General features: G+C 42.8%; 1 protein-coding gene across 2 annotated transcripts in view; it reads left to right on the plus strand.

Moving 5' to 3' along the window:
• LOC306785440 (stromal membrane-associated protein 1-like) overlaps positions 1 to 14,076 on the plus strand; it is a 110,056-nt gene extending 95,980 nt beyond the window's left edge. For both annotated transcript variants that reach the window (XM_079279816.1, XM_079279817.1), the window contains exons 8-10: positions 9,665 to 9,860; positions 11,832 to 12,061; positions 13,507 to 14,076. In XM_079279816.1, coding sequence (XP_079135942.1) covers positions 9,665 to 9,860; positions 11,832 to 12,061; positions 13,507 to 13,629 — 549 coding nt within the window. In that variant the 3' untranslated portion in view covers positions 13,630 to 14,076. The remainder of the gene's footprint in view (positions 1 to 9,664; positions 9,861 to 11,831; positions 12,062 to 13,506) is intronic.
• The last annotated feature ends 11,363 nt before the right edge of the window (positions 14,077 to 25,439 follow it).

The following is a 25,439-nucleotide window of genomic DNA, read 5'->3' on the forward strand; positions in this document are numbered from 1 at the left end:
GCAGCGTTGAGTTTTGTGGTGCCCCAAAGCGTGGCCTTTGACCTCGACTCGGCTGGAAATGAGGACACGTGTAAAAACTCGGTAGATGCATCCATGATGCAGTTGCACACTTCTATTCAGGTGATAAAGAAGAAACTTATACTACTACAAATATCACCACTGATGAATTTTTTTAAGCCACAGAAACTGTTCAAATATCAAAATGTTCAGCTCTTTCAGGAGAAAGTGTGTGATATGACTTTTCATATTTGTCATCTTTAAACTCTTTGAATTATTAAGGTTTTTGCAATTTGTTTTTGAATTGGATATCTATTTTCAGCAATGTTTTTGCGATTAATTTCAGCTTTCAGCATTCCAACACATTTTCAGCAGGAAATGCTTTTTCTAGTTCCACTATTTCTTCCGTCCCCCTTTTTTTGAAACTCTTCTTCTTCTTAATTTTTTAAGGTACAGAAACCGTTCAACTATCAAAATGTTCAGCTCCTTCAGCTCATCTCTGCTATGACTTTTTCTATTTCCAACCTTTACATTTTTTGAATTATTAAGCTTTTTGCAACTTTTTTTTGAATGGGATGTCTATGGAGAAGATTTTCAAATCCTCTTAAACTTCTTCAACTTTCAAATCCTTCAACTTCCTCATACTTTCAGCTACAGACACCATTTCAACTTAAAAATGTTGCCGCGTAATTCAGCTTTCCGAAATCTTTTAAACTTTTTGAACTGCAGCAATTTAACTTTTATGATTTTTCAGCCCTTTTCTGACTTTATAATGAGTGTGTATTGCACAGCTTAGAGTGCGTGATGTCACCGCTAGAGTGAAGAGCAGCTTGAGATTCTTGTGAAAAAAACATTTGTGTTTTGCCACTGTGTCTACAATCTTCACTCTTCATGCATAATTTCTGGATGTAGAAGTAGCTAATATTGTCCTTGTCGTAGAAAAATTACTGTGGAATCCCACAGATTTCCACATTTGACACAGAAGCCGTAAATTGAGAGGAAAACCAACTTTCTGCTCCATAGAGACCAATGTTAAAACATCTTCCACAGAACAACTATGGTACCCCATTTCTATATCTTTCCCCCCTCCTCCACCCCCCCCCCCCACACACACACTCCATTTTAAAATAAAAGCCCCACAGAATGAATCCTAACTGAAATGCTTGTGATGAGCCTGTCATTTAATAACCGGTTTGTGTTTATCTAACATTATGATTCTGTCTCCTCTCCCCGTCTCCCCCACACCCCACACCCCATTTCAAAATAAAAGCCCCAGAGAGTGAATTCTAACTGAACTGCTTGTGATGAAGCCTGTAATTTAATAACCTCTGTTTATGTGTGTCAAACATGATGATTATGTCTCCTGCTATTACTACCACTACCACTACTATTATTACTTATACCACAACTGCTAATACTGCTATTCCTGCTACTACCAGTACTAATACTACTACAGCTATTAGTACAACTGCTACTAGTACTCCTACTACTGCTACTTCAAAAACTGACTTTACTATTACTGCTACTACTACTACTTATTCTACTACTACTACTGTTATATTAAATACTACGACCACCACTACAGCTATTACTATGACTACTGATACTACTACTTCTACTACTTCTTCTAATTACTAATACTTCGACTATAACTTATATATAAATATCACTACTGCTACAACTAGTACTTATTCAAATGCTACTAATACTTATACTGCGAATAATACTTCTCCTACAACTTCTACAATACTACAACAAATATTACTCCCGCTGGAATTCTTTTAAGCTACAGAAACCATTCGAATATCAAAATGTTCAGCTCTTTCAGGAGAGGGGTGATATAACTTCATATTTGTAATCTTTCAACTTTTTGAATTATTAAGCTTTTTGCAATTGTTTTAAAATTGGATATCTATTTTCAGCAATGTTTTTGAGATTCATTTCAGCTTTCAGCATTCCAACGCATTTTCAGCAGGAAATGCATTTTCTAGTTACCACTGGGATCCTCAGACTTCTTCTCAAGTTCCAGTATAACTAGCTGCTTAATAATGCAGAAGTGCATGAAAATGCCCCCTGATGGCCATTAGAGAGAATGCAAATTAAAGGCACTTAAGTATTTGCTTCACTTTTCAGACCCATGGTTGCCACCTTAAAATAGTGGATCATAACAGGTCTCCTAGCTTAACCATGGAATACAAGAACAATGCTGCTCTGTTACTCCCATGTCTTATACATAGGTCGGTGAGGTGACCTGTTCATCTTTTGCTTCAACGTGCTCAGTTATAATGATTCCATGCTTGTTGCCATCAAATACAATGCTGAGAGCCTTTCTCATGGTTCTTATTATCATAAGAGCCGGCTTGAATACATTATTAAAACAGAAACAGAGTTTGCAGCCAACTTCATGTTTAATTAGATAGGTAGGTAAAGAGCTGAGCCCACTGTTTCACTGATTGCCACGCACTTTGAGTGGGACATTTGCGTTATCAGCATTTTCATTGGAAACTGCATGCGTGCGCTGATTGATTGGAAAGCTTTGGCAGGTGTAGCAAAAGTAACAGCAGCTTCTGGGCCTCCTAATATCTCTACCCATGTAAATCCTTTTTTATGAGGAACACTTTTACCCTTTAACTGCAAAATGGAAAAGCAGTCGATTGCAATCTCGTTTGTCCAGTTTAGATTTAAAGAATTCAACTCTCACTCTCCCGTTGTAATTGTCCTGAAAACAACGCTGCACCCATTAATGGAGTTCATCAATCAGCTTGAAATTACTTCTTTTTCATAAGGCTACAGTAACTTTACAGTACACAAGTAATACAACGTATTCACATTGCTTCACCACAACATGGTTTGATATCCTCCTGTATTGGTCTACCTTTGCTCTGCCTAGACTCACTTCTTTTCTCCACAGTTGCTGCGCTCCATTATTATCCGTACGTCTTCCCTCGCCCCTGTCCTTCCACTTCAATTCCCTCTCTCTACTGTCACTCACCATTAATTCTCTCACGCACATATATTTTCCTTGAATCTGTGCACAGAGTGCTTCTCCTGTTCCTCTTCTCCTCCTTACCCATCGTATGTCCTCTTCCGCTCCTCTTATACACTCCTTCAATGTTAGGTATGTACAATTACATGCACAAATCAGACATAATGTACAAGCATTTCTGAGAGTCATTTATGATCCTCGATTTATGCTCACAAAAAATGCGCATAAATTCAAACGCAGCCAAGACCATGCTGGTGTACAGCGCCACGGGAAAACAGGGAATTTCTTCTTTTCTTTTTGGAATTTCTTTAAAGACCAGTAAAAAAATAACTTTTTACAAAGATGCCCTTGCATACAATCGTTTAGTCAACAAGAACATTGAAACGATTCAGATCCTGCATAGATTCTCTCCCCTAATTGAATAAACTGACTTTAAAAGTCAACTTTTCACCCCTTTAAAACACGAATCTTGCATTTGAGGTGATAAAGGTGCAGGGCTATAGACGAGTGATGTGAAGAGCAAAAGCAAGAAATTGTGATTAAGAGAAACTGAGTAAGTTTTTGATTTACCACTTTTTTTTCCAATGCTGGACAAAGAGACAGGACTGGAATTTCACACCCACCACGAGCTGCATAATGCATTGCATGCTGTCCTTTGAACCATTTTGGAGGCTCAGCGATGCTAATAGTTCTACCAATATGCTGCACAACAGGGGTTCTATCCACATTTCTGCCAACTTGTTACCACCAAAAGTGCACCAAGTATTCAGCAGCAGTAGTGGAAGCTGTACTAATATACAAAAGTACCAAGTTTGGAGAAGCAGGAGAAAGGAAATGTACTGCTGTGGACGGGGGCAGCAGCAAAACCTATTTTAGACACCGTAAACAAATCAATGTTGGATTAAATCTACGCTATATTTTGAATATTGTCCAATTGGGAACTGAACTTACAGTTGAACATATCTATACTGTTTGGGCAATGGAGTGTAGTGGCTTTGAAGAGAGCATAGATACGTTTTATTTTCAGTTCAGCTGCTGATAATACTTCTGTACTTCTACTAAATCAGGGTTTGAATGCACAGCTTTTAATTGTATCAGAGTATTTTAACTGTGTCGTACATGTACTTTTACTTATTAAAAGATCACTGGTTTAATTCTATCTCTTTTTTTTTTGCTTATTTTCTTTTTTTAAATTCAATCCTAAACTGCAAACTGGTAATTATAGCTGTCAAATAGATGTAAGAGCTCAATATATCTCCTCTCAAATGTACTAGTGGAAATAGAGAACAAATGTACTTCCACCACTGTGTGTTACACATGAGATCCATGGAGAGGCCTTTGTTGTGTTGAAGAATATAACACAACAATAAAAATAATGATCATTTATCTCTGCAGTAGTGTTGTGCTATCTGTTACAGCCTTTGACTGCCGCGCAGCACTTCATACACTGCAAGGGCAGATTGCTCCACAGTGGCTGTTTGATAGCAGACAGGCTGCTCTCACATGGCCCTCCGCCCACGGCAGCACTGTCTGTCTTGTAGAATGTAATATTTGAATGTCAAAGAGTACAGTTTGTTTCCGCCACAGTCAGGGAAATAAAAAAGGCGTTTCGCTGCAGCTCTCACAGCTGGGACTTGTGTTGCATTAACACGCCACAGATGTCAGAAGACGTTTCTCGCATGTTGCCCTCAAACTCCGGCAAAGTTCAGTGTTGTTGTTTTTTTGTACCAGGAAGACATGTTGCCAGTCTTTGTCTGGGCCATGTCCAGCGGAGCGTGGAGACTTGCGCTGACATTTCCAGCAGCATTTAAAGGGAAAAGGGCGTTAACTCGCAGTGGTGTGGATCATAATCTCCTCTGCCTTGGTGTGAAGGTTAACGTGTGATTGTATGTCTGACAAACTGGCAGGTGGAAGTTTCTACTTCTGCAAGGAAGAAATTTGGATTTGGGTGACCTTTTCCTCCTGTGGGACCGCCATCGGGCCAAACCCACCGCTGTAGAGTGACTGTATCTCCTGATCCCTTACTGGCCTACACGCAACATTTGGAACCTCCATGAATTTACTTGTAGCGTCAACCTTTCCCCTCCTATACATACAAGCGGTACACGCGCAGTTCTGACAGTCAATACACATCCACCTAACCTTACACACACACACACATACACACACACACAGAGGACTGAATTTGGTATTCAGCAGGCAGATATGGCTTTCCAGCTGTGAATAGGCTGGGTGCATGGAGAAAGGGGAAGCCTGCTGATTCGTGCAGCTATTAACCGGCATCGGGGAGCTCTCGCCTATATAAGAAAGTTGACCTACCTTAGTATTGTGTCCATAAAACATCTGAGGTTATTGTCAACCAGGTACAGTTTTATTTTGTTATGAATTTCTTTTTATGAATTAATAATTTCGTAATACGTCAATTACGAAAATACGATTACGGTCTTGTTGGGGTGGATTTGTGTTATCCCCTCCCCCTCTCTCTCTCGCTCTCTCACCCACATGCACATTTTCTCCCTGTTTCTTGTCCCCTATCTCTCTCATTCACCCCACGAGTGAGAAGAATGTAGTTGTTAAACAGGTTAAACATTGAACCTGAAGTCGAGGGCGGGAAAAGAAGGATGTAAGACGGGAGGGGTGAGACACGGTGCAGAAGGACAAGTTAGGGGAGGGAAAAGTGTTCGGGCCAGTAGACTGATGGGGAGAGGGGCAAGTGGACAGAGAGCAGGTCAGGAGAGGAAATTAAGGAATAAGTGAAGTTGGCTCCGAAGACTGATAGCTACCAGCTAGCTAGGTAGCTTGTCCTCCGAAACGGTAAGGAGTGAGACTTTAGACCCGGTGCTGCTGCTAACTAGCCAGATGTCCGCTAGCTAACTAGCAGACGCCTAGTTACTTAGCTAGCTCACTAATTCCACCAATGCTAGTTAACTAGCAGATGGCTAGTTAACTAGCTTGCTAATTCCACCATGGTTTGAGGCTACACTGGTTACAGAAAATGAGCCGAACCAAATTGTCACTCACCAGGCGATAGCATTGTGCTTTCCTATGCTGTGACAAAATTGTGCGGATGAAGCATTACTTTGTTAAAGTTGACTCATGTACTCTCTGTGCTTCGTAACTTTACTATATGGTTTTAGTCATTACTCCAAAACCTCACCTCAGTGAGTCTGTGACTAGCTGTAAGTCGGTTTAGTTTATGTGGAAGTTGGCCCGCTATGACGGTCACAATGGCAACAGTACACATCAAAATGGCCGCTGCTCTGACCATCCTGCTATGTCAATTTTAAGTGGAATTTCAATTATATTTATGTGGTCTCTCTCCTCAGGGCATTAGCATTTAAGGGAGGACTGGGCAAATAACAGGAGGAGATATGTTAGCACAGGTTCGTCAGCTTTGTGGAGGAAATTCTCCGCCTGTGAAAAGGAGCAGGTGGGATTTACACGAGCTGCAAGGAAGATTGTGGTGATGAAAGGTAACATGCATCAGTAATCAGGCTATTATTATAACGTTGCATCTTAACACAGTCTACCCTATGCTATGGCTGACTTCGGAATGAGTTGCTTTATAGTAAATGAGCCCCTAAAAACAAAAAGATTGTGATTGCAATGAAAATCTCAGTGCACTTTTGTGCAAAGCCATTTCCTGAGTAAATATGTTTCTCAGTCATTGTCATTCTACAATGACTGTTGTTGTATTTTGTTAAAATGTTAGTCATATGCTCACAGTTGAGCTCGTACCATATATTGACCAGATACGTATGCTGCTCTAGCCATAATTGTCCCTATTAGGGGGACCAAAGTGTTCTCCTGAGTGCATGCTGAAAAACAACCTAAGTCCCAAATTGCAGCTAAAATCAAAGTTCTTTGATGCTGTAGAGATTTTTCATTTTGTATCTATAGCAAGACCTATGGACATGAAGGCAGAGACCTAATGCTACCTTCATCCAACATACAAAGCTATCTCCAGCTGGCAGCCCACTTCTAAAATGATGCTCTTAAAGAAATCACTGCTGGAGAGGGGAAGAGAGCGCTTTACCAGGAAACACACTGCAGCAGTGCATACAACTGACTGTGAGTGTTGGTTTGTTTACCTGTTTCTAAATTTGGTAACTTCACTAGATCAAACACAAATACCATTTCAACTCTATCTAACCTACATTCATTGATTATTTTTTTTGTGGCCACTTAATTGTCAATCTCTTTCTAGCTCTGTTATTTTCTCATCCAACTATCTGACTCTTTGGATCTCCAGGTTTTTGGGCTTTTTTTTAGCTGCAGATAAAAACATGTTTGATAAGACTGAACCAAAACAGTAAAGCCATAAAATAAATACAATGAGCGCAAAGGCAGAATGAGTAGGTTCTGTCGGATGCGGGTCTTAGTTGGCCCCCCCTGACCACAGTAAGGGTAACAGTGCTCACTGGTGAAAGCCAACCCCAGTGTCCACTCTTTGGTCACTGTGTCTCTGTGACCTCACGTTTGACCCATTCTTTCCCATTCCATATGTACGGAACACCTCGAGGGAATTTCTTCAAATTTGGTCAAAGGTCACCTCACAAAACGGACATGCATGAAACTTCAACTTGGCTGGCTGAGGGAGGCGTCATTCGTGTTTTGGAAAATCCAACTCATTCTGCCTTTAAAGATGCTCAAACGTTCAGTAGAGCTGAGGGGAACCGCAAAGTGAGAGATGATGCTTTGTGGGTTCGTCACTACATTCATCACATTAAATGTAGTAATTGAATCCATTGTTAGAATTAATAGACATTTTTTGATTAATGTTATGAGTGTTCTTCTCATCGAGCAGGAGTATCCTTCATATCTAGGCTGTACCAAATCTTGAGGTGTTATTTGACACAATGAGTCCTAACTGGCATGGCTTTCAGTCCATTCTGTGCCACTAAAGTCTACTTTTCTTGTGTATTCTTGTGGTTGTCGCATACTGCGTGAACAAAATCCATCAGACCGCCAACACCTAGCAAAGCGTCCCCATGCCGAACAGGGCTTGTGTTGTGTTGACATGAACATTGGATTAAAGTAGAAGCTTTTGTGGAAGCAGGTTGTGTTTGATGGCTAAGCGGGATGACAGAGAGAAGGGTAAAGAGAACAAGAAATTACTTTAAGACTGATAAAGTAGGAAAAGAAAAGAAGGAAATGCAGTTAAATACCAAAGAAGGCATGACCTTTTCTTGACTTACTGTCCCCGTCTCCTCCATTTCTTCTTCATCCTTCCCTCCTCTCCGTCTCCTCCCTCCTCCCGCTGTCTCTCCTCTAACCTCCTTCCCTCCCCCAGTCAAAGGAAGTCAGCAGGGAGAGACGGAGGGGAGCAGTACTGCCTGCTAAGCAGTTGAGCACAACACACTTCCAAAGCGCTGTGTGTGTGTGTGTGTGTGTGTGTGTGTGTGTGTGTGTGTGCACACTTGAGTATTAGGCTTGTGTTTGTGTGTGACTAAGAGAATTCAAAGTGTTTATTCAACAGAGAGAGTGTGTGTGTGTTGCAGAAGCCACTGTTTATCACAGTCACCCTTATCTTATTCATGAAGTCCAGCTGACTATCGCCTTACCTGTTCTCCCACCATTCTCTGTGTTCACTTCGCACACACACACACACACACACACACACACCTGTACATAGCTCTTAAACAGGTGTTACTTTTCTGGCAGCTCCATCCATTAGACATAATGGTTGTGTGCCTGAAAGGTTTTTTGTTTTTTTTTAATTAAAAGGGGCATGTGAGTGAGACTGCGTGTGTGTGTGTGTGTGTGTGTTCATGTCTACCTCTCTTTGCAGCAGCCATCTGTCTCACTTACAGTGACAGTGCTTCTCCTCTGTTGTCTCTTCTGTTTTTCTTTTCTCTCCCGTCCTTTTATTCAGCTCTTGCGCTTCTCACCCTTTATTTTTCCTCTTGTCTTTTCCCTTCGCCTCTTTCCTGCTTCTACTGTCTTGTTTCATCTTTTCTCACCCTGATTGACAGAGTATGTCTGAGTTTAATACACTCCCGTTCTGTGTGCACAGTTTGTCTGCGTTAAGTCTCGGTTATGCTTTCCGCACGGACAATGTTCGGACCTTTTATTCTCCGTGTGGGTTTCTCTTTGTGGCAATTCGATATTCTCCCAAAGTGTAGGTGGCAGTGTTTTACAAAGTCACGGCTACGGCATGGTTCCCACCAGGCGGCAACCTCCAGTTCTGAAGACATTTGCATTCTCTCTAATAGCCAGAAGGGGGTCGACTCCTCCGGTTGCAAAAAGAAGTCTGGTTGTACACAAGTTCATGAGAAAATGACTCCACTTCTCTCTTGATTTATTCCCTCAGTAAACATTGTAAACATGAGTCTATGGTCTCAATCTCTAGTTTTCTTCTTCGATACAGCATGATGTTCATTCAGTAAGTTCTCCAGTTTAGAGTCAAATAGACCATAAAGTGGAGTATGCTTTAGGGCGGGCTGACTGTGATTGACAGGTCACTACCAGGGACGTATTGTTTTTGGTGCCAAAAAATGATCAGCACAATGACCCAGCCCTTCTACTGGCACATGGATATCTGCACTGTGTTCTATATCCATGTGTAAGGTGACCAAGAGCAAGTATATTCTGCAATAGAGAATATGTTTGGGTGAAACTGTACATATTTCATGCTGCCCCCCCCCCCCCCCCCCCCCCCCCCTTGTGTCTCACTGACAGTCCGGCTCCGGTACAGCACCTCCACAGGCGGACCCCTCCACCTCCTCCTCCGCCTCCTCTTCCACCTCCACCACCACCACCACCAAGGCGGAGGAGAAGAAGAAGCTTCTATCTAAGGACTCCATCCTGTCTCTGTATGCCAGCAGTTCAGTGGCCGGTCAGCCGCAGAGCCAGCAACAGCCTGCTCCAGGGCAAGGTGACGTGCACACACACACACACACACACACACACACACACACACACACACACACACACACACACACACACACACACACACACACAGGCAGCGTTTTCACTAAACCCTTTGTCGTCCACGTCCAGTCAGTTGAGCTGGATCGTCTCATTCAGCATCTATGTGGAACCGCGGGGCTAGAATGTGTTCACACCAAACTAATTTGAATCGATTTCAACTTGTGCTCCTTTAATCTGTTCAACTGCAGGAAATAACCCCAACATGCAAAGACGTCTGTGTAACATAACGTCTACTGTTGGCATCTCACGTGCTCAACCAAATCTTTCATACTGTTGTGTACAGCTACAGTGTGCGACAAACTGCCTCAACACCAGGTAGCATCTTACCCGTTTCATTTTGGCGTTCAACTTTAGTGTTTTAGGTCACTCTTATCAGCTATTTTGACCAAAAACAGGGTCTGTTAAACCCACTACACGATACTATCTGCACCAAACAGAAGACAGACAAAGTGAGTGACTAGTTGGTGAACGTAGCGGAGCATTTCGCAGCTAAAGAGCCAGATATTTTCCTCAGGAGTCTGTGGCGACCAACACAAGTCTGGTTGCTACCACGTTCGCCGTATCGACTTTATACGAGGATAGAATGCCAGTTTTTGTGTGTTTAGCTTGTTGCGTCGCCCCCAAAGTGGCCAAACAAATCATTTGAGGTTTAAAGGCAGCGCCATTCCACATAAAGTCAAAGGAAAGACACATTTCTGCCCTGGGTGGTTCAAAGGCGTATTTGCTCGAGTTGAAAATGTTGCAACTGGAGTAAAGTTATATGTTATCCCGAGGCTTTATGTCTCCGTTTCATGAATCTTTTTTACTTGGGACCCAACTCCCCTTTGGAAAAATAAATTCCACTATTGTCCCCCCCCCATGGTTATAGGTTGCATTGTGTACATGAGTTGTTGGGCGTTTAACCAAAGAATGATTCGTTTATGGTTTAATTAGATAAAAACTGGCCAGGAAGGTGTTTTTTTTTTTTTTAGAAAAGGTAAAAACTTCAGATTTATAGCTGATATCGGTATGTTTTCTTCCTTCCTCTCCCTGGCTCCTCAGGTTCACTTTGTGACCCCTTGGAGGGCCTTGCCCCCCAGCTGTGATGTATTAGGTCCTAATAAATGCTTGCTCTCCAGGCGAGGATCCTCAACACCTACCATGTATTTAGAATTGAAGGACCGGCAGGTCAGACCACTTAAATGTGTCATAAAATGTAGACAGCAAACAAACATCGCACACGTACAGTGTCTCATAAACGGGGGGGCACACAGTCATATGAGCACGCACACACACACACACACACACACACTTTCACACCTCCATCAGAGGAAAGATGCATCATTGAAATGGAGGATTGTGGAAGGCAGATGAAAGGTCAGCGTGCTGAAAAGCAGGCAGGTCCACTTACTGTGATCTCCACCGCTGCAGCAGCACAACCAGAAGAGCAGATTCACGCTCGTCTCACAGATATTATGTGTAAACACTGACGACTGCAGACATTTGTTTCTACATACGCATGTAGCTACGTGCATCCTCCCGAGCGTGTCTGGGAGTGTGTGGGAAAGCGGTGGCGGTACACGATTTCCTGAATGGTGACAGAAAGGAGGCAGCAGATTTGTACGCATCGATTGTATCGCTGCATGATCACACTCATACGTAGAGGATTAGGGATGGAAATCAGCATGAAGGGCTTTCTGCTGCCTTATTGTCCTCTTTTGAGTCCTAATAGATGCTGATGGAGATCAAAGCCAAGAGATCCTCGCCAGGCTTATGCCTTAAATCACTGACTTTCGTCCTGTGTGTGCGTGCGTGCCTGCGTGCATGCGTGCGTGCGTGTGTGTGCGTGCGTGTGTGTGCGTGCGTGTGCGTGCGTGCGTGTGCGTGCGTGTGCGTGCGTGCGTGTGCGTGCGTGTGCGTGTCTTTGCACCAGCAGGATTGTACGTGGGACAGCCTCAGATGCAGTTCACCGCGCAGGGTTTCGCTCCAGGAGCGGCCGGAGCCGTCCCACCCACCACCGCCACCATGATGGGCGGAGGGGCCGTGATGTCCGGCGTGGCTCTGCCCAACGGCGGCTACGTGGGCATGCAGCAGCAGGGCGGGATGCCAGCCAACCAAGGGCAGAACATGTACTGCATGCAGCAAGGACAGTGGAGCATGGGCCAGGTAACACTCAGATAGGTGGTGCGTAATTGATGAACTCATTTTAACATCTGGCTGATTGTAATTCCTCTCCAGTTTCTCTGCACATTAATCTTTTGTGAAGCACACTTCCCTGTTTACTGTGAATCTAGTAACCCACATAAAAGTATCTCATTCCCTCCACACCTCCATTATCCTGGTCCAAACATTTAATATATGGTCTTCCACTATTTACTGCTATTTTCTTCAGTGCATCTATGACCTCGCCCCCTTTCAGCCTCTTTAAATCACAAGAAAAAAACTATTCAATTAACTATTCAATGTGTTTGGTCACCAAGGTTACTGTGTCATTCTTTTGTTATATTCTGTCAAGTCACTTTCTTGTCCCTAAGTACAAAGAAATGACGAGATGTGTGATGAATTACCCAACATTTGGAGGGAGTCTTTGATGCAGTGGGGTGTGGTCAGTTTAAAATGTAGAACCAGCTGTGAGTGACACATGTAGGAGTAAAGTATAGTATACATTAAGCATTCACAAAGAACGGGTCGGGACCCACGGAGGGGTCGCGGAAGGTTTTGTTAGGGTCACCAAATATATTTGCAGTATTTGAGTGACATAAGGAAGCCTGAATGTTGGCATTGTTCTGATAACTACTTATAACCAGGCGGCAAACTCTGGGTCTATAAAGTACAGCCAATGCAGAAGTACCTTCAACCTGCATTCTCTCTAATGTCCATCAGGGGGCGACTCCTCTGGTTGTATAGAAGTCTATTCTCACTTGATTTATTCCCTCAGTAAACATGAGTTTATAGTCTCAAGTCTTCTTCAATACAGCATGATGTTCATTGAGTAGATGATGGTCCATTTAGAGTCAAATAGACCATAAAGAGGTTTATGCTTTAGGGCGGGGCTACCTTGTGATTGACAGGTGGCTGGGGGGGTTGGGTTGCAATCAGCATTCAAAATTGTTGTCAGCATCTTGACATCAGGGAGGTTAATGAAAGATCATAAATCACCACTGAGACACACACACAGTCAAAGTGTGTGTGTGTGTGTGTGTGTTGCGCAGGGAGACGTAATGGAATGGTGACTTGATGAACGAGCGTTCGGTTCCACGTTGCAAGACGCATAACCACACACACACACACACACACACACACACACATACCATCGCACGCACTCAGCCACCAGCTCTCAGATGACCAGATAAACGAGAAGCGCTGCACCCAAGAACATTCAGAATAGATAAGGCCGGAGAAGGGGAGCAGAGAAGTCTGTGGGGGGGGGGGCTTTAAGAGCGGAGTCGAAGGTAAAAAGCGAGGGAGTTGAGCCAGAGGTCGGTGAGTCCCCCCCTCCTTCCCACCCCTGCCTCTTGGATGAGTCAACAGCTGTCTTCTGCAGCTCTGATGTATTTCAACAGTGACTTCCCTCTCTTGCTCTTTCCCCCCCCCCATCTTTTCTCACTCAGATGACCCAGCAGATGTCAGGCATGGCTGTGAGTGGTGGCCAGTCAGGGGCCCCCGCGGCCGGCTGGCCCGCGGCTCCCCCGCCGGCTTCCGGCCAGACCCTCAGCACTCAGCTGTGGAAGTGACAAGTAGGAGGTCCGGAGGAGGAGTGTGGTGGGGTTAGGGGGTTGAACGGAGGGCAGTCATATGGCAACAAAAACAGCCCAAAAATGTGCTCCTGACCCACCCAGCACAACGGGGGCAGTTCAACTGCCTTTAATGCCCCCCAGCCGCAAAACAAAAAAAAACAAAGAAACCTACCTACCATAATTCCTTTAATAAGACAAGATGACATCACACTGGATGGAGCGAGGGAAATAAGAAAGTCTGGCAGCTGTCGTTTCCCGCCTTGATTTTCTCTGTTGTGACCAAACAGCAGAATCTGAAAGATTCAAGTGTCTCTTATAGTAATATTGTATCCTTACCAAAATGGGTAGTTAGTGAATAGTCTTTCAATACCTACAGTAGATATGGCTATCTTGTGGTTGGTCCCTCCCTCTGCTGTGTATATTGTAACCCTCCCCCCCCCCTCTGTTGGGCAGATAGTCGTCTGAACAGTACTGTATCCATGTGACTATGATCTGAACCTCCCACTGTGTTCAGAGCCATAGGAGAGAGCTTGAAGCCCTTCTCCTCTCGATTACTTTGATTCTGGTTTGACCTTGTTGACGGTCCAGAGGTGGCGTTGTCCAGGTTACTTTAAAGCTAAAATGGGGTTTAAAGCTGCTTACGGCGGATGTCATTTTGTTTCCGAGTCACTGTCATGTAATTTGACCAGTTTCATACAAAGACTTTGAAACCTTTCAGCAGTCAAATAGTGTCTCATTACGACAACTTCAAGCTGTTGTTGTTTTCTCCCACAGCAGCCAATGGTCCACTGATCAGCTCTACAGTACAGAGCAGACACACCAGTGGCTCCGAACCTTGAGGTTGAGTCAGAACTGCACATGAGTAAGATCATTAAGATAGGGAGCAAGAAAGTCTTGCCTCCAAGGACTTAAACCTTTTAACAGCTTAACCACTCATTGACCTTCTCGCGGCTCATACACATCATCAAACTAGAGTTGTTACGATATTAATACCAGTATCAGAAATGCCTTTGGTAGCGGCGAGTCCCTGCACCAATCCGATGTCACGTTATCGTATCATTTCTAAGCTCGTTTACGCCACACAGGAACAAGAACAACACGTCGCATCACTCGCTGACCGACCTGTACGGCACATCGTCAACTCTTAACGAGAGAGAAGCGAGACTGCTCACTCGTCATTAGCTCCGGGAAAAAAACAATCGCTGCGTCCAAAACCGATGGTGGAAAAAGCCAACGGGTGAGCCGTCTCACTTCATTCTCATCTCCGTAGATAGTTGCACATGCTCAGTCGTGATTGGATAGTTGCACATGCTCAGTAGTGATTGGATAGTTGCACATGCTCAGTAGTGATTGGGCAGGTGCTAGTGAGAGCCAGCAAAATTTCAACAATTTGGCAGAATTCTGAACACACTGGTATCTGATTGATACTTAAGTTCAGGTATCGGAATCTGTGTCAGGAAGGAAAAAAATTGAAACAGAAAATAATTCAAATTGTTACGATACAGCTCCAAAAAAAGTTTTCTTTGTTGTAAAGCAATAGTCAGCCCATACAACGACTTACAAAAGATTACCAATGTTGATGACACCACAAACAATCTCATGTCGGTTTGCTTGGTATCGAGCTGGAGCCAGAAGGTGATTAGCCTAGCTTAGCTTCAAGGCTTAAGCAGGGGGAAACAGCCTGGCTCTAGCCAAAGTTTCAAAAAGAAACCTCAAAAACTCATCAATTGACTAAAACTTTAAAAATAGAATAACTCAGGATTCACTGTGTAGACATTTTACACACATTGCAACAACAGATACTCCAATTAATATCAATGTTTGTCAAGCCCTAGTTGCAGGAAGACATCCCCTTAAAAGAGTCAAAAAGCTGAAGAAGGTTTGGAACCACGAATGAATATTAACCCCACTCTGGATGTGACAACACTCTTAGTATCACTAGTATATTATTATATTTATATGCAGATGATACAATGCTGTTTGTCACACGGCGAGCTGGTTGAAAACGACCCAGGAGGTTCCCTTTAAGTGATTGCTGGGAGCCTCTGGGTCCTCTGTAGCCACGCTGTGGTGTTTTAAAGCCTAACGAGCTGGGTTCAGTAGACCCTGGGCTCCGAGCCATTGAAAACTTGCCTTGTTATAGAAATGAGCTGTTTCCCCTGCGCTCCCCGCCGAATATAATGCACTACTGGAATCCCCGCAGTATGTCTTTACTGCACTTCAGTATCGTATCTCCGGCTGTGTCGTCAGTCGGGTCGTTTTAATGGGAGCGGCAGAGACAAATAAACTGTTCCAACTGCTGGGGAGGACTTCTACAATCCTTGTTTTCTTTAAAAAAAAAAACTGGACCAATGTTGCTCCCCTCATGTGTGACGCTGTAACTGTATATTCTAGCATCCACCATCTTTGTTGTGGTGTTTCGTTGTGTGCAGTACAAGAGAAGCACAGTTATTCTGAAGCAAATAAACCTGGGGGACCAATCGGAGGGTTAGACGATGGGGGGGGGGGGGGGGGGGGGGGTGTGTGACTGGACAGCGCTAGCAAGAGGGGACCTGCATGAAAAACGCTGGATGGGTCCCATCGCCACCGTCCAGTCCTCGTTTATTCAGACTTAAGATCAGAGGAGCAAGAGTAGGAATGAATAAACATGCATACTAGTGTGATCAGTATCAATACATGTCGCTACTGAATATTTGAAACGGGTTCAATACTCATTTCCAACAGTATGGATACACAGGTACCAGCTGTGCTGCCTTTCTGCTCTCTTGTCTCCAACAGCGAGTTCACACACACACACACACACACACACACACACACACACACACACACACACACACACACACACACACACACACACACACACACACACACACACACACACACACACACATTGCTGTTTATCTTTTAATAAAGATCTCAGAGTTAATGCCCTCAATGTTGTGTCAATTCTTTCCTGTGGTATCTATAATGGTATAGAATATTGTTGTTTTGTTATGCATTGCAATAAATGTAATTCAGAGAGGAAGACATGAAAACTATCGTGCATGAGACGGAGCAGGAGTGCAGTTTATAATCACGACAGAGCACTGGAATGATTTGTGTAATATGAATAATATTTCATTATTCATTGGAAAGTGTATTACAGACTAATGAAAACGATATCATCATACTTAGATGCGGTAGTTGGCGCTATGCACCTAAAAGTTGCCATTGCAATCTTCCAAAAATTCAGCGAAGAAGACAACCGTGGAAAGTGGAGAATTTCATAATGTCCATGGATAAAATGACGAACGTGACAACTCTTCCATAGTTTCCACTGTCCATGTAAACACCAGTCCACCTGCTACCGTATATGATGGAATAGAACAAATAAAGTCATCCGAATTTTGAGTTGCATTCATTTCAAGTTGAATCATCCATCGGGGTCGGGAACCCGCGGCTCTTCAGCCCCTTCAGCCTCCCTGCTGCTGCATCCTCACTGGAGAGCAAGTACTGCTTTTGCTCCTTTATAGTTTATGTTTGTGGACTTCACAATAGTTGTGCAGAACAAAATAAGCATTATTAAGAACAGGAAGGTCCTCCGTTTTGTGTCCGTCCTTTTTTTTTTTTTTTTTGCACAGTGGACAATCTTTCAAAGGGAACTCTTATCTTGGAGTTTGAGGTGATACTGTGTCACTGAAAATAAAAAATATTTTAATATTCTGTCAACTAAAATGTGCGTCACATCCTATTACGTCGCTATCAAGCGCCTTTCCCTGCAGGTGGCTGATTATGATTTGCAGACCCCCGCCCTCAGTAACTCAATGGATAAATCCAAAATGAGAAAAGTCAAAATAAAGAGTTTAACTCTGCGTGGACGTATTCATTTGCTTTCACTGCCAACGATGCTGGCTTACCTGTATGCTTGAAACGAGGCAAGAGATTTGCAAACAATAAAACATGTAATGTTGAAAGACACTTCCAGGACAAGCACACAGCATGTGCTGAAAAGTGTCACGCTGGAGATGAGCGACAAAGAGCGATTTCTCAACTGCTGCAGCAAACTCCTCTTCATAAGACTTTGATATTGTTACAACAGGTAAAATAACAATAACATGTCAAGAATTGTCTTTATTCTTGTTCTGTAATTTCATAAATACAACAAACTATAGTTTTTGTATATATAATATAACGATATATACAACTTTACAAGCTGTGATATCAAATAGCTTTTGCGGCTCCAGGCGAATTATATTTGGTGGAAAATAGGACAAAATGGCTCTTTGGATAGAAAAGGTTGCCCCCCTGTCCTAGGTGTATGAAATATAAAGTGTATATTTTCACTGATACATTATCTTTCATTTCCATTCATTCTGTCGTGAACTAATTCATAATTGCAATGTAATTAAGCTTGTATGAAAGTGTGTAAATAGGAAACACTAAATGGCCCATTTATGTGACATTGGGATCCCATCTGCCTTCAATTATAGGAAGAATAGTCACTGACGCTGTATACGGCTCTGGTAGCATTTTCTCATCGACTTCTTTCGATACAATCAGACTTCTTTTTGCCCCCCGAGCAGTCGGCTCCTGCTGGTCAGTGGAGAGAATACAAGTTTGAAAATACTTCGAGGTTGCCGCCGGGGTTCAATGTTATTCCAGCTGTCACAAAACCATAATGAGATGTGTTGTTCCGTGTTCAAACCAAACGCAAAGCGAGTTTTCGCCTTGCATTACTCGTGGGAGAGTTTACTCGAGAGGATCATTTGTGTTTCTTCACATCATTCGCACTAGAAGCTCCGGAGTGCAGCGTGCAGACGTTTCATCAATCATGGCTGAAATAACCACTATTGCTACTTTGTCGATATCCCGGGAGACATCTTGTCTGGGTTCATAACATCATCCGGAGGCCCTCCGTGAATTTCATCAAGCTGTATTCACTGCATCTAGCAAGCCACACATCAGCTGGTTTACTACAGCTGTATGAACTCACAGTAAAGATGTTGCTGTGATTTAATTGTAATAAAAGGGAATGCCGAAATAACTACATCATGATGCCGATTTGTAAAAAGTCTGAATTCATGTTTTGTTAGTTGTCTCTAGGTGAACACATCGGCTTCGGATTCAACAACGTCAGCACGTCAGTGATGACAGGAGGAGAATCTCAATGCTGATAGGCTTTTGCGACACAGCGTCATGCGAATTTCTGTACGCGAATGAGGCGAATTTGCATTTTTGCGTTGCGTCATTGCAGGGACTGCGTGTAACGTTAGAAAGTGGAGCGGCGAGTGAATTTAAATGAAGCAGGCTCGATCGAGATGAGCCAGGCCTGTGCGGAATGGTTCACCGAGGATCGCCGCAAAATGCATGCCCGGTTACAATTGTGTCGGACTCGCAAGATCGAGGCAGGCCGCAGTTTACTAAACTACGCTGTAATCGTGATGTGACGGCGGAGAAACTACAATAAAGGACTACAAACAGTAAAACATGACCCCACTCCTTCCTGTCACACTGAACATTGAACACTGCCTCCAGTAGAATCTAACAATTCACTCATGTTTAATATCAATATTTCCTTTTTTGCAATAATGTAGATTCAACCGTTCGGTTATATTTAGATTTTAACAGATACATAACTTATCAGAGGCCAAGCTTGTTTTTCTTCTTTTTACTGATGCGTCTTGTTAATGAGAATGATAATGTGTTGACTGACAGTCAGCTATATTTACTGTTTATTTTATTTTGTATTGTTTCTTTACTTATTTGTTACATGTTTGAAGTAAATACATACATATAAAATTAAACGAAAGGGTTGTGACTGTCAATTCATATTTATCATTATGAATCCCATTAGTTTATGCCTGTAGGAAGATAACTGTTAACCTGTATAAGATAAGCATTGTTTGTTTTCATGGACGGCAGAATGATACGTCACTTTAATAAACGCCGCCGCAAGGAATTGTGGGGTGCAGTGGCGGCCGGCCAATAGAGGGCCACGGGGCCTGGCCCCACCCACCTTGAGCCAAAAAATAAAAAATAAAAAATAATAATATTATAAAAACAATTTTTTAAATAATATTAATAAATTCTGCAAATTGTCAATATTTGTGTTTTTGAGCTATGTAATATACCCAGTAATATTTGTAAAATAGGATATCTGCGCAAAATAAATGCTTTTCCCTGCTTGTCCTCTCCGCTGGTGCACCTCTCAGCTGTCCCCGTGCAAGTCTCTACTGCGAGTGCACGTGCTGGGGCCAGATCGATTTGGCCCAAGGAAGACGGGTCTAATAAGCAGCTTAGCCAATCACTGATTACAGTTTTTCTCAATTGCTAAAACACTAAAACCCATTGGCTGAACAAAGTTCTCAGTTGCCTGAACTCATTTAGCTAATTGTGCAGTCTGTTGTCAATACCTTAAACTGTGTAACATGGTAAAACACAATTTGCAGATCTCACTTCGACTTTTCAGCAAAACTCTAAACACATTCTCAGTCTCAAAACACATTCTGCACTGTAATGCACATGTCATCCACACTGGTAAACACAAGTGGCAACAATCAAATACAAATAGAGAACACATGTCATTGATTGAACACAATCACTCAAAATTGATTTCACTTGTATCAAATGATGTGACACAACCAATATAAGCCAGTTTAGAGAGCAAACAGGTGGTTGAAGGTGATGTCGATGAAGTGCTCTGGCCTGACCCAGCCCAAAGACAAGAAGAAGCACATTGATGACATGTTGACTCCTTTGATTTTTGTCCCTTTCACTGTAGTATTGTATGCTGTAGTAGGCCTGCAGTGCAATGTAGGCTGTATAATGTACAACAAACAAATTGTATGGCCTTGAACATGGTGCTTTCTATTTGTTACAGTAACAGCACTGACTGCTCAATAGATTTTGACTGGTTGCAGGTTCATATCAACAAAGAACAAGAATTACAGAATCAGAGACAAAGGACACGTTTGTGAGATGCAGGGTACAGTACTGTAAAAATAGGGGTACAAGGAGGAGGAAGAACAAAAGAAATTGCAAAGAGCAAAGCACAGTAGTCATTTCTGATCAATTTTGAGCGACTGTAATATAACATGTTCTCGTTCATATGAAATTTGTTTTGAGATTAAAAATCTACTTCTCCCTGAGAACTATATGTTTTGAACAATGTGTTTTCTATTTATTGGTGTATTGTTTACTGACTGCTTGATGGTGTCTATTATTTTGATCACTTTGTTTATGATTTGAGAGCAGTGTTTGATTTTGAGCACAGGTAAAACTGTTTTGAGGCGAAAGTTTCATTTTGCAAGAGGATTCAGAGGTTTTGTAAATAGTGCTTGAAGATGAGGTTTTGTGTTTACAGTTTTGAGAGAATGGGTGACCGTTTCAAGAAATGTGTCTTAGCAATCGAGAAAAACTGTAAAGAAATAAATGAGTGACTTACAATTTAGCCAATCAGCGCCCTAAAAAAGACTTCCGGGAGGGCCAGATGAGAATGGCCCTCCCGGAAGTGTTTTTCTCCCGGAGTGCCCGTGTCTAGTTCTCATCTCGCTTGTTCTCACTACCCAGCTGGACGACGGTCACCGGCTTGTGGTAAAGAAACACAACGAGGAGGTGGATAAAAACCGGCACATTTTTAGCAAAAATAATTGATTTTGTCAAGTTTTGTGGGGCTTTTGAGTTGGCTTTGCGTGGGCATGACGAGACTGACTCCTCGGACAACCCTGGCGTGTTCAAGGGACTGGTGGCTTTTGTTGCGTCCCTCGACAGTGTGCTGGAGGAGCACCTGGAGACAGCCAGCGTTTTTAAAGGGACGTCGAAGACTGCACAAAATGAGCTGTTGGACTGCATGCTGTCGGTTGTAAGGGATTACATTCTGGAGGAAGTAAAGAACGCTGATTTTATCGCCATTCAAGCAGACGAGACGACGGACGTTTCCACCCACTCGATGCCAACGGTAACGTACAAGAGTGTTTTAATGCTCTGGCTATGCTCTCCATGGAGAAGGAACTTGTCAGGGACATGCCTGACTTCAATACAGTAAGAAGGTCATTGAGAGGTTTGCCACTCAGAAGAGCAAGGTTCCTTTACAAATAACTCATAAAAACATGCAGGTTTCCTCACCGCATTGATTGGGTGTTTCTCCAACAAACAAGGTTCATAGGGGCATCTTAAAATATACTTCGTCTATTAGACTATATATAATATTTTGTAATTTAATAATTTTTCTTAAATGCACTAAATATTTTTCCCATTATCTTATTTTCTCATTGCACAGCTACTGTCTTCCTCAGTTGCTCTCAGATCTCACCTCTGTGTCTCTATGTAAGAACAGAGCCAGAGGCCTGCAGACTCTCACCTGCAGCCAGTGCAGATTAAAGTAAATGGGAACGATATTGTTGATTGTCATAGTGTTCAACCAATCAGATCTTTAGTTTGACATGTTGGGCGTATTCTTTGACGTGTCAGCGCCTGCTAGCCTGCCTATAATGACGTCAGCATTACATGCAGTGTTCATCTGTAGCTTTCCCGCTAGGTGCAGAGTGTGCTGTGGTTGGTCAGTGGGCGAGCACGTGACTATCACGAAACTTAGTTTTTCTCGATTGCTAAGACACATTTCTTGAAAAGGTCCCCCATTCTCTCAAGACTGTAAACACAAAACCTCATCTTCAAGCACTATTTACAAAACCTCTGAATCCTCTTGCAAAATGAAACGTTCGCCTCAAAACAGTTTTACATATAGTTCTCAGGGAGAAGTCGATTTTTAATCTCAAAACAAATTTCATATGAACGAAAACATGTTCTATTACAGTCGCTCAAATTGATCAGAAATGACTACTGTGCTTTGCTCTTTGCAATTTCTTTTGTTCTTCCTCCTCCTTGTAGCCCTATTTGTACATTACTGTACCCTGCATCTCACAAACGTGTCCTTTGTCTCTGTGATACTGTAATTCTTGTTCTTTGTTGACATGAACCTGCAACCAGTCAACATCTATTGAGCAGTCAGTACTGTTACTGTAACAAATAGAAAGCACCATGTTCAAGGCCATACAATTTGTTTATTGTACATTATACAGCCTACAATGCACTGTAGGCCTACTACAGTATACAATGCTACAGTAAAAGGGACAAAAATCTAAGGAGTCAACATGTCATCAATGTGCTTCTTCTTGTCTTTGGGCTGGGTCAGGCCAGAGCACTTCGTCGACATTACAAGCAATATTTTCTCTCCTGAGGCAACGGGGGAGAAGCCTCTTGTGTGCCGTATCCAGCCCTGACATGATTCCTCACCTATATCACCACAGGCTAATTCCATGGCTTGCAGCAGATTGACTCTGGTGTAGGGTTGTCTATCATACACTTTCCATCTCCATGAGGAGAAAAACTCCTCAATCGCATTCAGGAAAGAAGAGTATGGAGGGAGGTACAAGGTCTTAAACTGACCATTGATGTTAAACCATTCCCTTACCAGAGCAGATCGGTGGAAACTGACATTGTCCAGCACTATCACATAGGTGGGAATGGGATTCTCATTTAGCTCCTGACCCTGCTGCTCAAATAAAATATCTCTTAGATTGGCCAGAAATCTTAGAAGATGCTGGGTGTTATATGGCCCGAGTGTAACATGGTGATGTAGAACACCATGGTTGCTGATAGCAGCACAGATTGTGACATTGCCACCTCGTTGACCAGGGACTTCTACAATGGCCCGCTGTCCAATCACGTTTCGGCCTCTCCTTCTCCTCTTTGTTAGATTGAAGCCTGCTTCATCGACAAAGATTAACTCATGGGGTCTGTCCAAGGATTCCAAGTCAAATATTGTCTGTGTAGGAATACAATATAATGTATGTAGAATTTAGTAAGTTGTACAGAGACAGTGCTCTATTGTAGAGTTCAATTAGGCCTACTGTATGCACTTCGGATTCACATACATTGTATGTACTGAAGAGTAATGTCATTCACATAGTATGTGGCAGTACTGTAGACAATCTGGATTACAGTAAATGTGTCTGAATGTACACTTACTTGCACATACTGAGCTCGCACTTCTTTTACCCTTGGTGAGTTGCGCTCAAAAGGTACTCTGTATACTTGTTTCATTGGTATCCTGTTACGATGGAGGACACGGTCAATTGTGGAAATGCTCACACTGTCGATTCCCTGGAAGTGTGTGTTGTCTTGTATCACTCGTTCCTGGATTTCTCTGAGTCGTATTAAATGATCTTGAAGGAGCATGCCCACTATAACGGTCTCTTGCTCCTGAGTGAATATAGCTCTCCTTCCACCTGCATGTGGCAGCCTTGCAGTTCTACAAAAAGTAGATGTGCAGTTACAAAAAATATTCATGCAGTACAATACATACAGTGATGAACTTTATATGCAGCTGTTTCAATAGACATTTGTAGTGTAGTACAGTCAATTTTCAATTACAAAAATACAGTAGCATACTGTACCTGTTCTCTTCTCTGAATATCCTTACTACGGTGGACACAGAAAATCAGCTCAAATTGGGGTGCACTCTAAGTCCTGCTTCCCTCATTGTCAGTCCGTGGACTATAACAAGGTCTATGACTGTTGCTTGAATTTCATCAGATATTTCCACTCTTTGTCTTCCTCTTTCTTGCCCTCCTCCTCTTCCTCCTCGTCGCCCACCTCGCATACGCACTTGTCCTCGTCCTCGTCCTCTCACATTGTTTCTTCTATCCATTCTCAGACTTTCTCCTTCCCACCTTCAACCACCTGTTTGCTCTCTAAACTGGCTAATATTGGTTGTGTCACATCATTTGATACAAGTGAAATCCATTTTGAGTGATTGTGTTCAATCAATGACATGTGTTCTCTATTTGTATTTGATTGTTGCCACTTGTGTTTACCAGTATGGATGACATGTGCATTAGAGTGCAGAATGTGTTTTGAGATTGAGAATGTGTTTAGAGTTTTGCTGAAAAGTCTAAGTGAGATCTGCAAATTGTGTTTTACCATGTTACACAGTTTAAGGTATTGACAACAGACTGCACAATCAGCTCAATGAGTTCAGGCAACTGAGAACTTTGCTCAGCCAATGGGTTTTAGTGTTTTAGCAATTGAGAAAAACTGTAACAGTCATTACACAGTAATGTGTAACAGTCACATCACGTGATTCAGGTCAGCCAATCAAAATGCATTCTTACTGAGTTGAGCTGCACCATGACAGAGAGTGCTGAGAGGAGAAAAGACACTGCAGAGAGGTGCGTTCAACATTCAGGTTGTGAAAGTAAAATCCTATGTCACTCTCTTTGGTCATTAAGGAATGACAGTGGATCCCACAGCCAGACCAGCTGAGAACATTATATTTTCCTGAATTTAGGCTTTTGCATTCTCTAAATGGTCGAGGGTTATTAAAACGACTCGTACCGAACGGTTTAATACGAAGACGTACATAGTTACAGCCCTAAAAATGAGCTGTGGCACCACAATGTGGTTGTAAGGTGGTATTTCAGCTGCAGGACAGCACTGAAGGCCCAGGTATAAAATGCACGGCCCGCCACTGTCCAAAGATGTGATTCCGGTTTGAGCTTGGAGCAAATGTAATGCTGGTCTTTGGGGGCGGGTGACTTACCTCAATGTAGATACCAACGTGTCATCCAATATAGCTGAAGAACCGCTGCTGCTGCTTTGTACATGTCGTGGAACTCCCAGGTTGGTCGGAAAACCAAACGCCGTCGTGTCTAGGTTCATAACATCGATCTAGTGAATTTCACCGCTGCCCGGCGCAAATTTGTGTCATACTAAAACCCTATGAAGCTCTGCATCAGAGGCCTCCTACAACAACATATAAGAGGTGAAAA

This window comes from Melanostigma gelatinosum (assembly GCF_949748355.1).
Source record: "Melanostigma gelatinosum genome assembly, chromosome: 12".
Classification (NCBI taxonomy): Eukaryota; Metazoa; Chordata; class Actinopteri; order Perciformes; family Zoarcidae; genus Melanostigma; species Melanostigma gelatinosum.